The 13,391-nt window shown below is 41.7% G+C and overlaps 1 protein-coding gene across 1 annotated transcript in view; it reads left to right on the top strand.

Moving 5' to 3' along the window:
* The first annotated feature begins 2,822 nt into the window (after positions 1–2,822).
* Positions 2,823–13,391, top strand: part of LOC309563218 (membrane-spanning 4-domains subfamily A member 8-like) — a 59,758-nt gene continuing 49,189 nt past the window's right edge. The window contains exon 1 of the mRNA XM_082267582.1: positions 2,823–2,970. Coding sequence (XP_082123708.1) covers positions 2,839–2,970 — 132 coding nt within the window. The 5' untranslated portion in view covers positions 2,823–2,838. The remainder of the gene's footprint in view (positions 2,971–13,391) is intronic.

Below are 13,391 nucleotides of genomic sequence, written 5' to 3'. Positions count from 1 at the left end.
AACCAATCCAATTTTTTTTTGCATGTTAAAAACTAGACAAATAACAAGTGGAAGCTGGCTGGTTCCTATGGACTGTAAGAAGGCTTTTTTTTTAATAAGACGCAGAAAGGTAAAATAAACAGGGTCTGTGTGTTTGCCATATTAAAGCTAAGTATTATATTTACAGAGTTAGCACATTTAACTACATTTAAAGCAAAATGCCAAGCTCCCTCCACAGTGACCCCCCCATGTGTATGGATTGCATCTTTTTTTTTTTAAGTTTACTATTTTGCTGTCTTTGCGCAGTCACCTGAAGTGCACAGTCTTATTTTTCTTGGAATCTTCTTCCTGTGGGGGACAGGTCTTGATGATGCATGTCAAGATGACATCAGCACTGCTTTATACATTAAAGCAGTAGTAAGCCGCTGTGTTTTTTTTTTTTGGAACCCGCAAGGTAAAGCCATTTTGTGCTATTTTGCATCGCATAATAGCACAATTAGGTGAAACTTACCTTAGAATGAAGCCTTCCAGCGGCAAGTTGTCACCGCTGACAAGGCTACCATCTTCACCTGGTCTTCCTTCCGGGTTTGCGGACTCCGCCTGGGTGACTGGCCAAAGCCGCAATTATGTCATTCCCGCACATGCCCGTGGGAGTCGCTGTTTACGGCACAGGGCTCTGAAGGTACAGCCTGGGTGTCCGTTCCTTCAGACTGCATGTTCTGGTGACGATACCAGCTGCATGTACAGTAAATATCTCCTAAACAAAGCATGTTTAGGAGATATTTACAGTACCTGTAGGTAAGCCTTATTATAGACTTAACTATAGGTACAAATTATGAATGGGAGTTTACTCCCACTTTAATACACTGTGGGCGCAGGGGCCCATGGTGATGCCTCCTTAAAAGATGGATCCCTGACGTCCTGCAGTCATAGGATGTCTTTGGTCTTCTGGGTTTATTAATGGTGGGTGTCATTGAACCCAAAAGCCTGAGGACATCTTGTGCAGAATTGCGTTACTTAGCGAGACAGCACCAGAGGGGAGGCAAATATAACAGCCAGTGCTATTTGGTAATGCTACTGAGGGGCAATATTCTAAACAAAAAATAGCCATGTTGGATTTTAAATGCAAAATTCAGTCATCACACAGGATAGAGTTTACAGTAAGATACATCAAAACTATTTTTTTGTTCAATCATTGGCATAATAATACAATATATGCAGAATACATGGTACATATGGTATCTTTGTACCAAAATTATAATTACTTACAAAGTTTACATAGTGGTGTGAAGTATATAGCAGTATGCCTGGCAAACAGAATGAGGTGAAGCCAAACATACACAACATTTTGAGGGCCATTGTAAGCCAATTGAGAAAGGGGGTATCCTCAGTGCTCAAAATGAGTGCACAGATGTTCAGTGAATTTACTGTATGGGTCATTATGTATTTATACGAGATGATAATTTCCTCCCTCAATCACTTTTTTTCTTGGGGATAATTCTAAATCCAGTGAACCATTGCTTATAATTCGGTACTAGTAAAAGGAAAACCATCCTCACTCCCAATTTAAAGCCATAGTTGAAGGTTTATTGACTGGTCCAGTGCAAAACAGATCACCAGAACTCTGATTTCTGATGTGTTTCACTCATACTGAGCTCATTCATAGAATATCTTTGTAGAAAATCTATGAAATCTATACATTTTTTCCAACAATTGGATCATGCTTTGCTGGGGTTTTTATGCCTTCCTCTGGATCAACTGCGGGTATAGGATTGTGTATATGGGATTGTATGGTTGGGTTTTCTTTACTGTTTTTTGTTTTTTATTGGTTGAGCCAGATGGACTTGTGTCTTCTTTCAACCTGACTAACTATGTAACTATGTAATAAACTCAATATAAGTTAAATGGATCAGTGGGTGGAGTTCAGTTTATCTCTCTTGCATTGGACAATTTGTTAAAACATGGCTATTCATTTGAAGTATGTCTGCCTCTTTTTTTCTTTTTTTTACTAGTATTGAATCCTGAAGTTAAAAATGAACCACTGGGGAGCCAGCATGCAGCCTAGAAGATATGGGTATAAACATCGTAGTGGATCACAATCCGTTTAGTTGTAACCTTTCCCCATAGCCAAGTTTCTCCATGCCTCCTATTCATTTCCCCACTTACCCTCTTTAGTTTTGGAAAATCAATTTTGTGAACCAGTGCCCAAAATTAAACAGGTAAGCAAAGGCAGCAAGAGAACTATAGGGGAAAGAAATGCAAGGGATATTAAGAGGGATCAGAAGACTCTTCGTAGTTGAGGAAACCATCCCTTCTTCCTCTTGTTTGCTGGTTTCTACTGTTAAAAGTATTTGAGATTATAAACTGTAGGAAATCTTTACACTGTGAAAATAGTTTGCCCATTTTAAAGTAAAACGAATAATTTTGGATAGCTTGGAGAGGGATTAAAATGATTGTCAGGTTTTATTGCTGTCTGTCCCCCCCGTTAAAAGAGATTCTCTCTATTTGACCTGTTTACGTTTATCATTAAAAGTGAAACTAAAAGAAAATCCCAAACTTTGGGTTGTCCCCAGAAAAGTAATATAAGGGGAAATCTTCCAATGGGAACTTGGCGGTCCACAAGGAATTCCCTTAATTTGCAGGGATTTCCCCTTACTTCCTGTTTGGTTATGGCACAGGAAGTGAAGGCAAATCTCCGCAATGAGACACAGATGGCGAAAAAAATCTGACAGGGTTATAAACCTTCCTCGTTCTATCCAAAGGGAAGAAAAGGTTTTGCCTATAGTTCTACTTTATACTTGTATCATTATACTGAACATCATTTAAGTAGTGGCTTCAACACTTTAGCAGGTTCAGAATATGGATTTCACGGTGTCGCCACAATGTGGACCTGTGTTTGGAGTTCAGCAGAGACACAACCTTCTCCCAGTGGTTCCATTTAACCAAGAATTTTACAAGATCTTCCTAAATGGACGCCCTAAAGTTCTTGGGGTGAGTAAATGATAGACAATGGGTTTTTAAAAATAGAATAAGAATTTTGTTGATATTTGATCTGATTTAAAGTTTGTAAGTCAAAGGAAACCCATGCAATGATTTCCTTTCATGACGGCCAACTGGCAAAGCATATTCACCTTTCCTTCGCCCTCTTATTACTCCAATAAGCCAGAAGAGAAAAGAAATAGCCACTGCTTTCAAGTATGAGACGCAGGTGATTCACTTCCCTTTCTCCTACTCCCAAGTGATATCTGGTGCTTGGTGATTTACACCTTAGGCCAGGGGTGTCAAACTCAATTTCATTGTGGGCCGCATTAACATTATGGTTGCCTTTAAAGGGCCAGTTATATCTGTAAGATTAGATGTCCAGAGCACACCATGCCCCCTTACACCCTTACATGAGATGTCAAGAGCCCCCCCACCATCAGAAGTCAAGAGTCACCAACCCTTCCTTACATCACAATGCACCCCCTTACCTTGCTGCTGCCAGAAGATACGGGTGGATCTGGGAGGAATAAAGTGCAGGGTCTAGAGGAGGACCAGAGGAGGGCTAGAGTCAGCTTCCAGAGTCTGCTGAATGCTGAGACCAGGGGAGGCAGAGGCAAGTTGGTGGTTCAGCTGCACATAGAGGTGCAGAATCTTTAGGAAGAGTTATGTTCTCCACTCTGCTGCGGACTGCTGAGAAGGGGGGGGGGGGTGTGGGCAAAGACGAACCTTTCTGCAGCTGCACAGAGAAGCACAGAATCTGGCAAAGGAGTTCTGTCCTGTCTACTGCCAACTACTGAGATAAGGTGGGGGTAGAGACAAGGGGAATGCCGCAGTTGCAGGAGAGGTGCGAGGGCCAACTAAAATGGCCTGGGGGGTCCGCATTCGGCCCGCGGGCCTTGTGTTTGACACATGTGCCTTAGGCAGGTAATGCTGCCATGATGGAGCGTGGAGAGAGTCCCTATCTCTGCGTCAAGTTATGACTTTTTAAGCTCATTTTCCCCCTTCCTGTTGGCCAAGCAGTGCAGTGTCAAAGTGAATATAGTCCCTTTAACCCCCCTGGCGGTAATCCCGAGCGTGACTCGGGGTGGATTTTTTAGGTCAGGATCGGTATCCCCGAGTCACGCTCGGGGTGGATGGGCAGAGAGCGCAGCGGTGTTCTCTTACCTTATCCTGGCGATCCAGCGATGATCTCTCATTGCTGTGACCGCCAGCCGAGAGTCCCGCCGCTCCTCCATCCTACGTCGGTGTGATGACTTTCTAGTTCCGTTCCCTGCAGCAGCAATGCTGCATGGGAGCGGAACTAGGAAGGGAAATAAAAAAAAAAAAAAACGTTGCACAAAACACAAACACATAACACATTTATGTATATGTATATATATATATATATATATATATATATATATATATATATATATATATATATATATATATATATATATATATATATATATACATATACATATACATATACATATATATATATATGCCGGTATATATATATATATATATATATATATATATATATATATATATGCATATATATATATATATATATATATATATATATATACCGGTATTATATATATATATGCATATATATATATATATATATATATATATATATATATATGTGTGTATATATGTATATATATATATATATATATATATATATGCACACACACACACATATATATATATATATATATAAAATTATATTATTGATTCAATTATAATTCATGCATTATATATTATATATATATATATATATATATATATATATATATATATATGTGTGTATATATACATATGTGTGTATATATATATATATATATATATATATATATATATATATATACACACACACACATATATATATAATATATAACGCATGAATTATAATCTAATCAATAATATAATTGTATTATATATATTATATTTTAAATAATAAAATTATATTATTGATTCGATTATAATTCATGCGTTTGTGTTTCAAATTTATCACATCTGGGATGTCTACTAGACTCTTGTTTTGGTCAGGTTTAAGTCAGTAATTACTAAGAATTGTAGGCCTATAATACATAACGCCAAATTTCCATGAAAACAATTGTACCGCTTTTGGTATATAATTCCTGACATAATCATACCACCAGGGAGGTAATAGTCTCATTACTTTTGTCACAAAAATAGGAAAACAAATAAAACAATACATAATAATAAAACAAATAAAACAATATATAATGATCAAAAACACAAAAAGAGAAAAAAAAAATACCTCTAAATGAAGGTACTGAATGAACTCTCCAAAAACACAGTTTCTAAATAAAGAAACAAGTAGATTTTTAATCAAACTTTGATTAAGCTGCTCAATGAGCAAACTGAGTATCTCTGAATTATCTTAGCAAAACCAGTAATTTTCCCGCAAAATCAGTTTTGCCTAAATCGCATCCCTCTGCCCTCATTTTTACACTGAATTACAGTTTGCTCAGAGACCTATGCTATGTATGAATTGGACTTGTGCTTTTTGTGCACTAAAGCCCCGTACACATGGTCCGAATGTTGGGAGATTAGAAGCCGGCTTCTGTCAGACGAGCATGTTGGAAAACCAGCAGCCGACTGATTCCCGATTAGCACTCTCTGCCAATGGTGGAGAGCGCTTATCAGGGTGTCCTGGCAGAGGGCATCCCCCTGTCAGAACACAACAGTGCAGCAGGGGAGATTGCTGTACTAACTTTACATAGTTAGTACAGCGCCTCCAACTGGAGCTGACAGCTTTTTTTTAGTTCAACCCCCCAAAAAAACTCATAGTGTGTACCAGGCTTAAAGCCGAGGCTCCCATTTCCATTTCAGAAGAAAAGTCACCGGCCACAAAGGTAAGTATACAAATGTCTCTTTACAGGGGCTTGTGGGTCACAATTTGTGATCCTATTAACAGGGTCACAATAACCACTTGACGCCCGCGCGCTGCATATATACTGCGGCAGGCTGGTTAGGCTACGTGAATCGCCGGTGTCGCGCTCCCGCCCCCATTAGGCAGCGGGGATGCCGATCCATGGGACCAGCAGCACCGATTGCCGCCGGGCACCCGCGATCGCTCCCCGCTGAGAGAGAACACCAGTCAGCTAACCATTGTTCTCTCTGAAATGATCACAGAGCGCCTGTGATCCTTCTATATAAGAACGAAAGGTCTCTATGATCATTTCACAAGTCCCTCCCCCCACATTTAGAAAACACTCCCCTAGGCTCACCCCTAGGTTAACCCCTTCCCTACCAGTGTCATTATTACAGTAACAGTGCATATTTTTTGCACTGATTACTGTAGTAATGTCACAAGTCCCCCCCAAAAGTGTAAAAAATGTCAGTTAGGGGTCCGATCTGTCTGCCGCAATGTCGCAGTCCCGCTAAAAATCGCAGATCACCGCCATTACTAGTTAAAAAAATAAAAATTACATAAATCCTTCCCTTAGTTTGTAGACGCGATAACTTTTGCACAAACCAATTAAAATACACTTATTGGGATTTTCTTTTACCAACAATATGTAGCAGAAAACAAATTGGTCTAAAATGATTAAAAAAAATTGATTTTTAATTTTGGAAAAATATCTATTTTTTTTTTGGGAATGTTATATAGCAGAAAGTGTAAAATATAGGTTTTTTTTTCTGAATTGTCACTCTTTTTTTGTTTATAGCGCAAAAAATAAAAATCACAGAGGTGATCAAATACCACCAAAAGAAAGCTCTATTTGTGGGGAAAAAAAGGTCATCTATTTTGTTTTGCTACAGCGCCGCATGACCACGCGATTGTCCATTAAAATAACGCAGTGCCGAATCGCAAAAAATGGCCTGGTCATCAAGGGGGCAAATCCTTCCTTGATGGCAGGATGATATTAAATACTTATATTCTGTGGAGCTCCATGCTCAGTTGATCCCTGCATTTGCAATAGTGGGCTGCACAGTGTCCACTGGAAACCAGGAGACTTGATTAGTAACCTACAGTATCAAATGATCATCATTTCAACGCTACCATCGTAACCAGTCAATAGCTAAAAGCAAGCCAGTGGGCAAAAGTTTGTTTCAGCTTCTCTTTCTGACTTTTGTCATTAGTGTAAAAATGATTTGGGGGGCTTATCAACCTCATATAATGTTAGTAAAGGAAAGTAAAAAAATGTAAATGTAAAAATATGTGTTGAATAGGTGAACACCGGGGCATATACTACTGTACCCAGGCATTTAATTCTACATTCATCTACATGCAAGTATTATACTATGACATACCCTGGAGTTGATTTACTAGAGGAAAAAAGACTGCGTAGTTGCACTCTGCAAGGGCATTTGCTCCAGAGCTTAGTAAATGAGGGGAAGCTATGCTAATTTCCATCAGTCAACCATGTGCAAGTAAAAAATCTGTTTTTTAAATTTTCCTTGCATGTGATTGGGTTTTCTTGGTAAAGTGAAGCTTCACCTCATTTACTAAGTCCTGACGCAACTGCCCTCACAGAGTGCAACTGTACTTGCAAAGCGCACAGTCTGTTTGCCTTCAGTAAATCAATCCTAATGTGTCAATTGCATTTGAGTAATCATGGATTACTCCTTCCTTTTGCAAATAGAGACATGTTGATATTGCGCAGCTCTTCATGCTACATCCAAAGGTACAATATCTCACAAAAGTGAGTACACCCCTCACATTTTTGTAAAAATGTTATTATATCTTTTCATGTGACAACACTGAAGAAATTACACTTTCCTACAATGTAAAGTAGTGAGTGTACAGCTTGTATAACAGTGTCAATTTGCTGTCCCCTCAAAATAACTCAACACATAGCCATTAATGCCTAAACTGCTGGCAAAAGTAAACACCCCTAAGTGAAAATGTCCAAATTGGGCCCAAAGTGTCACGGGGTTGGTGGACACCACAGAGCTGGTGGATGTCACTGGGGCATCGTCTGATAATGTCATTATTCCTATTGATGTTTTGACCACTGCTTCTATCAGTCTGTTCTATCCTAATCAGACATGGTAGTAAGTCACACATGTGCAAGTCACAAGCAAGTCTCAAGTCTTAACCTTCAAGTCTCAAGCAAGTCCCAAGTTACTGTGGCGAAAAGCAAGCAAGTCAAGTCGAGTCCCTGCTAGAAGTCAAGCAAGTCAAGTCAAGTCATTTATTTTGGTCAAGTCACAAATCAAGTCAAAATACTGATCTACCCCAATTCCACCTTTAAATCAGTTAAAAGTCAGTGGTCAGGAAAGGTTTTGATTTATTTTCAACATTAACAAAATTGCTTAGTGATTTTTTCTTGGCATATTAAAGAAACACTTTCAATGCCCAAACAGCTCAAAATCCTTCGTCTGATCATGTTTCAACACCACAGTCACTAAAAACATGGTAAGTATTTCCATTGTTAAACAGCCAGTGTCCTAAAAATCAGAACACACTAAGGTGTTTTAAGTAACTGTGGTGTCAGAAACATAACATAACATTTTGCTTTACCACATATTGTGAAAATGCAAATATTTAATAACTTAAAAAAGTAAAGTCATTTCGAGTCATATGTCTCAAGTCAAAGTCAAGTCTCAAGTCATGAATACCAAGTCAAAGTCAAGTTGAGTCTTTTATTAATTTTAGTCAAGCAAGTCTCAAGTCCTCAAACAGGTGACTTAAGTCTGACTTAAGTCAAGTCATGTGACTCAAGTCTCCCACCTCTGATCCTAATATAGTCCTGTCTTGATATTGAGTAGATCTCGTGCACAGGGGAGTGGAAGCAGCGATCCCTCTCCCTGGGGTGTTGGATTCTCCACGCGTCTACCAGTTGGCCGTGAAATAGCTTTTGTCTCACTGTCCCAAGCTGGTGACTTCCTGTCGCCTGTGCACGTGATGTACAATCCAAGAGTGGATCCATACAGAAGTTGAAATCTCCTGCCAGTATCAAATTACCTTTTCTGAATTGCGTCAGCTTCTCTAGTATTTTTTTCAAATAACCTTTTGAGTTTTTATTTGGGCAGTATACATTTTCCACTGTACATTCCAACCCCGGTAGTTGTCCCCTCAGGAAAATGTACTGCCCTTTTGGGTCAACCTATCATCCTTTGCCATACCAATTGCTAGCCCCTTTGCTCTCTTAGTTGGCGATTCTCCATAGTACCAAACCGGATAGTATTTTGAGTATATTTGTATCTTCTGCAATATGTGTATGAGTTTTTCTAGTACCTTATGTCTTTTGATTGGCGTATTTAAGCCTCTTACATTATAGGACAAGAAATTTAGGATAGTCATGTCGTTTCTCCTTCTCCTCTCTCCTCCAGTACTGGTTGGTCCTGTCCAGTTGTAAATCTGACCTTTTTAAGATCCTCGAGTAGTTTATTACAATCTCATTGGGCACTCCTTGCCCATCTACTCTTTTTTACATTGGGTGGTGCTCTATCTAATACGCTCGTTAGTCCCAATTCCCCATACTTGGGGCAGTGAGACTTGGGACCTGCTAGTTAGCTTGGTTTGCCATCTATAGCTCCCTGACTCCTTCCTCTTCCTCCTACCAGGCCACCCACTGCTCCCCTCCTCCTCCCCCAGAGTCCCCTAAAGTCTCCACCCGTATAGTTCTCTTTACTCTGGCTTTTATTCAGCTTCACCATTCAGTTTCTTTTCTTTGAGGCCAATTGCCATTGTACTTCATCTTGAGTTTTATCTTCTGTCCTAACTTCAGGCCAACCTGGTATATTTATTATGACAATTTCCAATTTTTTACAGAAGCATTGCAGTTCTTTTGGGAAATCCCAGTCTTGCCATGCGGCCTTCCCTCCGGCCTACCAGGCATGCTGGGAAAAACCCAATTATATCGTGCTCCTTGATTTTGTTTTGACTCCAAGAGTGATTTGAGCATTCTCCTTCTTCTTAGTGTATCCTGCACCAGATCTGAAAAGATCTGGAGGTTGGTACTTTCATATTATAATGGTGTTTTCCTTTTCAGGCTTTCCCGGAATTGGGCATTCTCTTCATAATCCAGAAATCTTATGATTACATCTCTTGGAGCCTCCGCTGGTGAACCTTTTGGTCTTCTGATCCGGTGCACTCTTTCTATTTTTATCTGTTCAGCTTCTCCTCTGTCTAATAGTGGGTTAAAGATTTCCCTCATTTTATCTATCAAGTCCTCTCTATTTGTAGGTTCTGGTCAGAGGCGGCTCTCTAATTAGGCGGGTAAGGCGGCCGCCGAAGGCCTCGCACTTAAAGGGGCCTCGCATCCTTCCCAATAATTTTTTATTTTTTATGATGAGATCATGAATCAATACACGCCAGGTCGCCGGTGGCGGCCGCATCTGCAAGACCGACTCCGCATTCCGCACACATTGCCGGCACAGCGGCGCTACGTGCTAGCTAGACTGTATTGGTGTTGTATTACAATAGAATTAGTCCAGCCAGGCCCCGCACTCACGGGCACGGCACTCGCATCAGTTTCTTCTGGGCTGCTGGCTGATGCTGCACTGAGTCTCCGGCTCTTGCTCCTGCATTCGACCAATCATGGTCCTGGATAGCGCTGACGTCACGGCGTGATGTCATGTAACCCCTCCCCTGCATTCTCCCGGCTTCAGTACCATGAGGAGAAGAAGAGAAGGGCAGACCAAGAAGACGATAGAAAGGTAAGGACTGGAGCTGGAGGACAGCGAGTGTGACTGACCACAAAACAACAAGGTCTGTCCTGTCCAAGAGGCAGCCAGCCTGCTGCCAGCAGTGTGAGGACTGACTCAGTCCTGAATATTTAAGTAATACTAGTGAAAAGTCTGTTAATTAATGTGGGAAACACTGTCTTCAATTGAAAACATGAGATGAAAAAATAATAAAGTGCTCAGTGCTTCTGCAGCTGCTTCATGCTTCTTAGGACAACCAAATGGTATGGTTTCTTTATATAAGTGCTTTGTGCTCAGATTCCTCACAATTTAATTTATATCCAGGCAGTGCATCCACTCAGTGCTCCCCTCTCAATCCCCCCACTCACCGGACAATTCAAGGGAATAACATCTCACCTGTCACAGCCTTAATAAGGTGCCAGATGAATGGTGTAGACTGCCTGCACTTCTGCATAAAGGGGGTAACATGTTCTGGAGCTGAAGTGGTTAAAAGAGTTAGTGAATTGTTTAGGGCTCTTTCACACAGGCGGTCCGATCAGATCTGCCTGTCAGTTTTTTAGGCGGATCTGATCGGATCCACCATGCAGCTCTATGGGGCAGCGGGTGTCAGCGGAGACACCTCCACTGACACCCGCTGCCATCCGTATCCGATCCTGTCCGTGAAATCTGGACGGATGGAAACCCTATTTTTCCATCCGTTCAGGTATCGGATCGGATCTGATGAGAGCGGACAAGCGGTCCGCTCTCATCCGATCCCCCATAGAGGGCAGCGGGGGCTGAGACACCTCCCTCTCCGCTCTGCAAACGGAGACGGAGCTGTCATCTGCCCGGCTCAGCGGGGATCGCGGATCGATCCCCGCTGAGCAACACGGATCCGCCTACGGAGCGGACCGTGTGAAAAAGCCCTAATTGTTTATATTAAAAACCAATAAAAAAGGCTGCAGAGACAATATTAATCAAGTTTGGTGTGTCCAGTATTCTTTGTATATTTGGAGTATATGTAATGCCACCTACCGTCCCCTGTTACATCATTTCTGCTTTCAACGCAAAACATGTCGTCACTTTGAAGCTCTGCTGAAGATAAGACCGTGGCATAAACATGGCTCTCAAGTCCTTGGGTCACGGTGCCTCTTACATAGCTCCCCCATGGGTATAAAAAAGGAGATCTCCATAGTGAGGTACCTTCCAGTTATTTTAATCAAAGATCAGCTTCCCCTCTGCCCTAGCAAATGGGTGCGTGCGCTCTTGCAAAGCGACATATGGGCACATCATTTTGGGGGAATCTGCCAACCTGCAGTATATGTTTTGGTGGCTGGTCAGCAAGTGGTAAAAGATAGGGGGGGAAAAAAATATGGATACACTTCATGAATCGCAGGTGTCAAAGTGACGACATGTTTTGCGTTGAAAGCAGAAGTGATGTAACAGGGGACGGTAGGTGGCATATACTCCAAATATACAAAGAATACTGGACACACCAAACTGGATTAATAACGACTGCAGCCTTTTTTTTATTGTTTTTTACAAATATAAACAATTAACAATTCACTAACTCTTTTAACCACTTCAGCTCCACAACATGTTACCCCCTTTATGACCAGGCCATTTTTTGCTATTTTGGCACTTCATTACTTTAACTGGCTATTGCAGCTCTTGCAGTTGCAGCGCTATACTCAAATACAATTTATCACACTAATAGAGCTTTTCTTTTGGTGTTAAAAATATGTGTTACTTTCTGCTGTAAAACCTACCCAATGAAAAAAAATAGAATGTCTTCATTAAATTGGGCCAAAATGTATTCTGCTACATGTTTTTGATAAAAAAAAAATCCCAATAGGTGTAGATTGATTGGTTTGTGTGAAAGTTATCACGTCTACAAACTATGATATATACACTGTTCAAAAAAAATAAAGGAACACTTTTTTAATCAGAGTATAGCAATTAATACTCAATGGTCAGTAAAATGGCAGAGGGGGTTGTTTATCAGTTTCAGCTGCTTTGGTGTTCATGAAATTAACAACAGGTGCACTAAATCAGTGTTCCCCAACCCCCGGGCCGCGGACCGGTACCGGTCCGTGGATCAAACGGTACCGGGCCGCCCGAGTAACTTTAAACTATTTTACTGTGGCGGCCGGGGCGCAGAGCACTCTGCGCCCGAGCCCGCCCATTGTGTGACAATAGCGCATGAAAATTCGCTATTGTCACACGGATCCTCCTCCTGGCCAATCAGGGAGCGGGTCCTCCCGCTTCCTGTTTGGCCGAAAGGCAAAACTCATGCCATTGGCTGAGGAGGAGGCGGGAGGACTGAGGACTCGAGGACACCCGGGTACTGAAGAGAAGCTGCCGTGAGGTAAGTGCACTTGTCTCGCGGGGGGGAACGCTGGCATCTCTGCATTGAAAGTGGGGAATGATGGTCTCTCTGCATTGAATGGGGGCATCCTGTGGGCACTGTGCATTGATTGGGGGCATCCTGTGGGCACTGTGCATTGATTGGGGGCATGCTGTGGGCACTGTGCATTGATTGGGGGCATGCTGTGGGCACTGTGCATTGATTGGGGGCATGCTGTGGGCACTGTGCATTGATTGGGGGCACGCTGGCATCTCTGTATTGATTGGGGGCATCCTGTGGGCACTGTGCATTGATTGGGGGCATGATGTGGGCACTGTGCATTGATTGGGGGCATGCTGTGGGCACTGTGCATTGATTGGGGGCACGCTGTGGGCACTGTGCATTGATTGGGGGCATGCTGTGGGCACTGTGCATTGATTGGGGGCATGCTGTGGGCACTGTGCATTGATTGGGGGCATGCTGTGGCCAC

The sequence above is a fragment of the Pelophylax lessonae genome, assembly GCF_965119305.1.
Source record: "Pelophylax lessonae genome assembly, chromosome: 9".
Lineage (NCBI taxonomy): Eukaryota > Metazoa > Chordata > Amphibia > Anura > Ranidae > Pelophylax > Pelophylax lessonae.
Note: the sequence above shows the minus strand (reverse complement) of the source record. Positions and strands in the feature narration are given on the sequence as shown.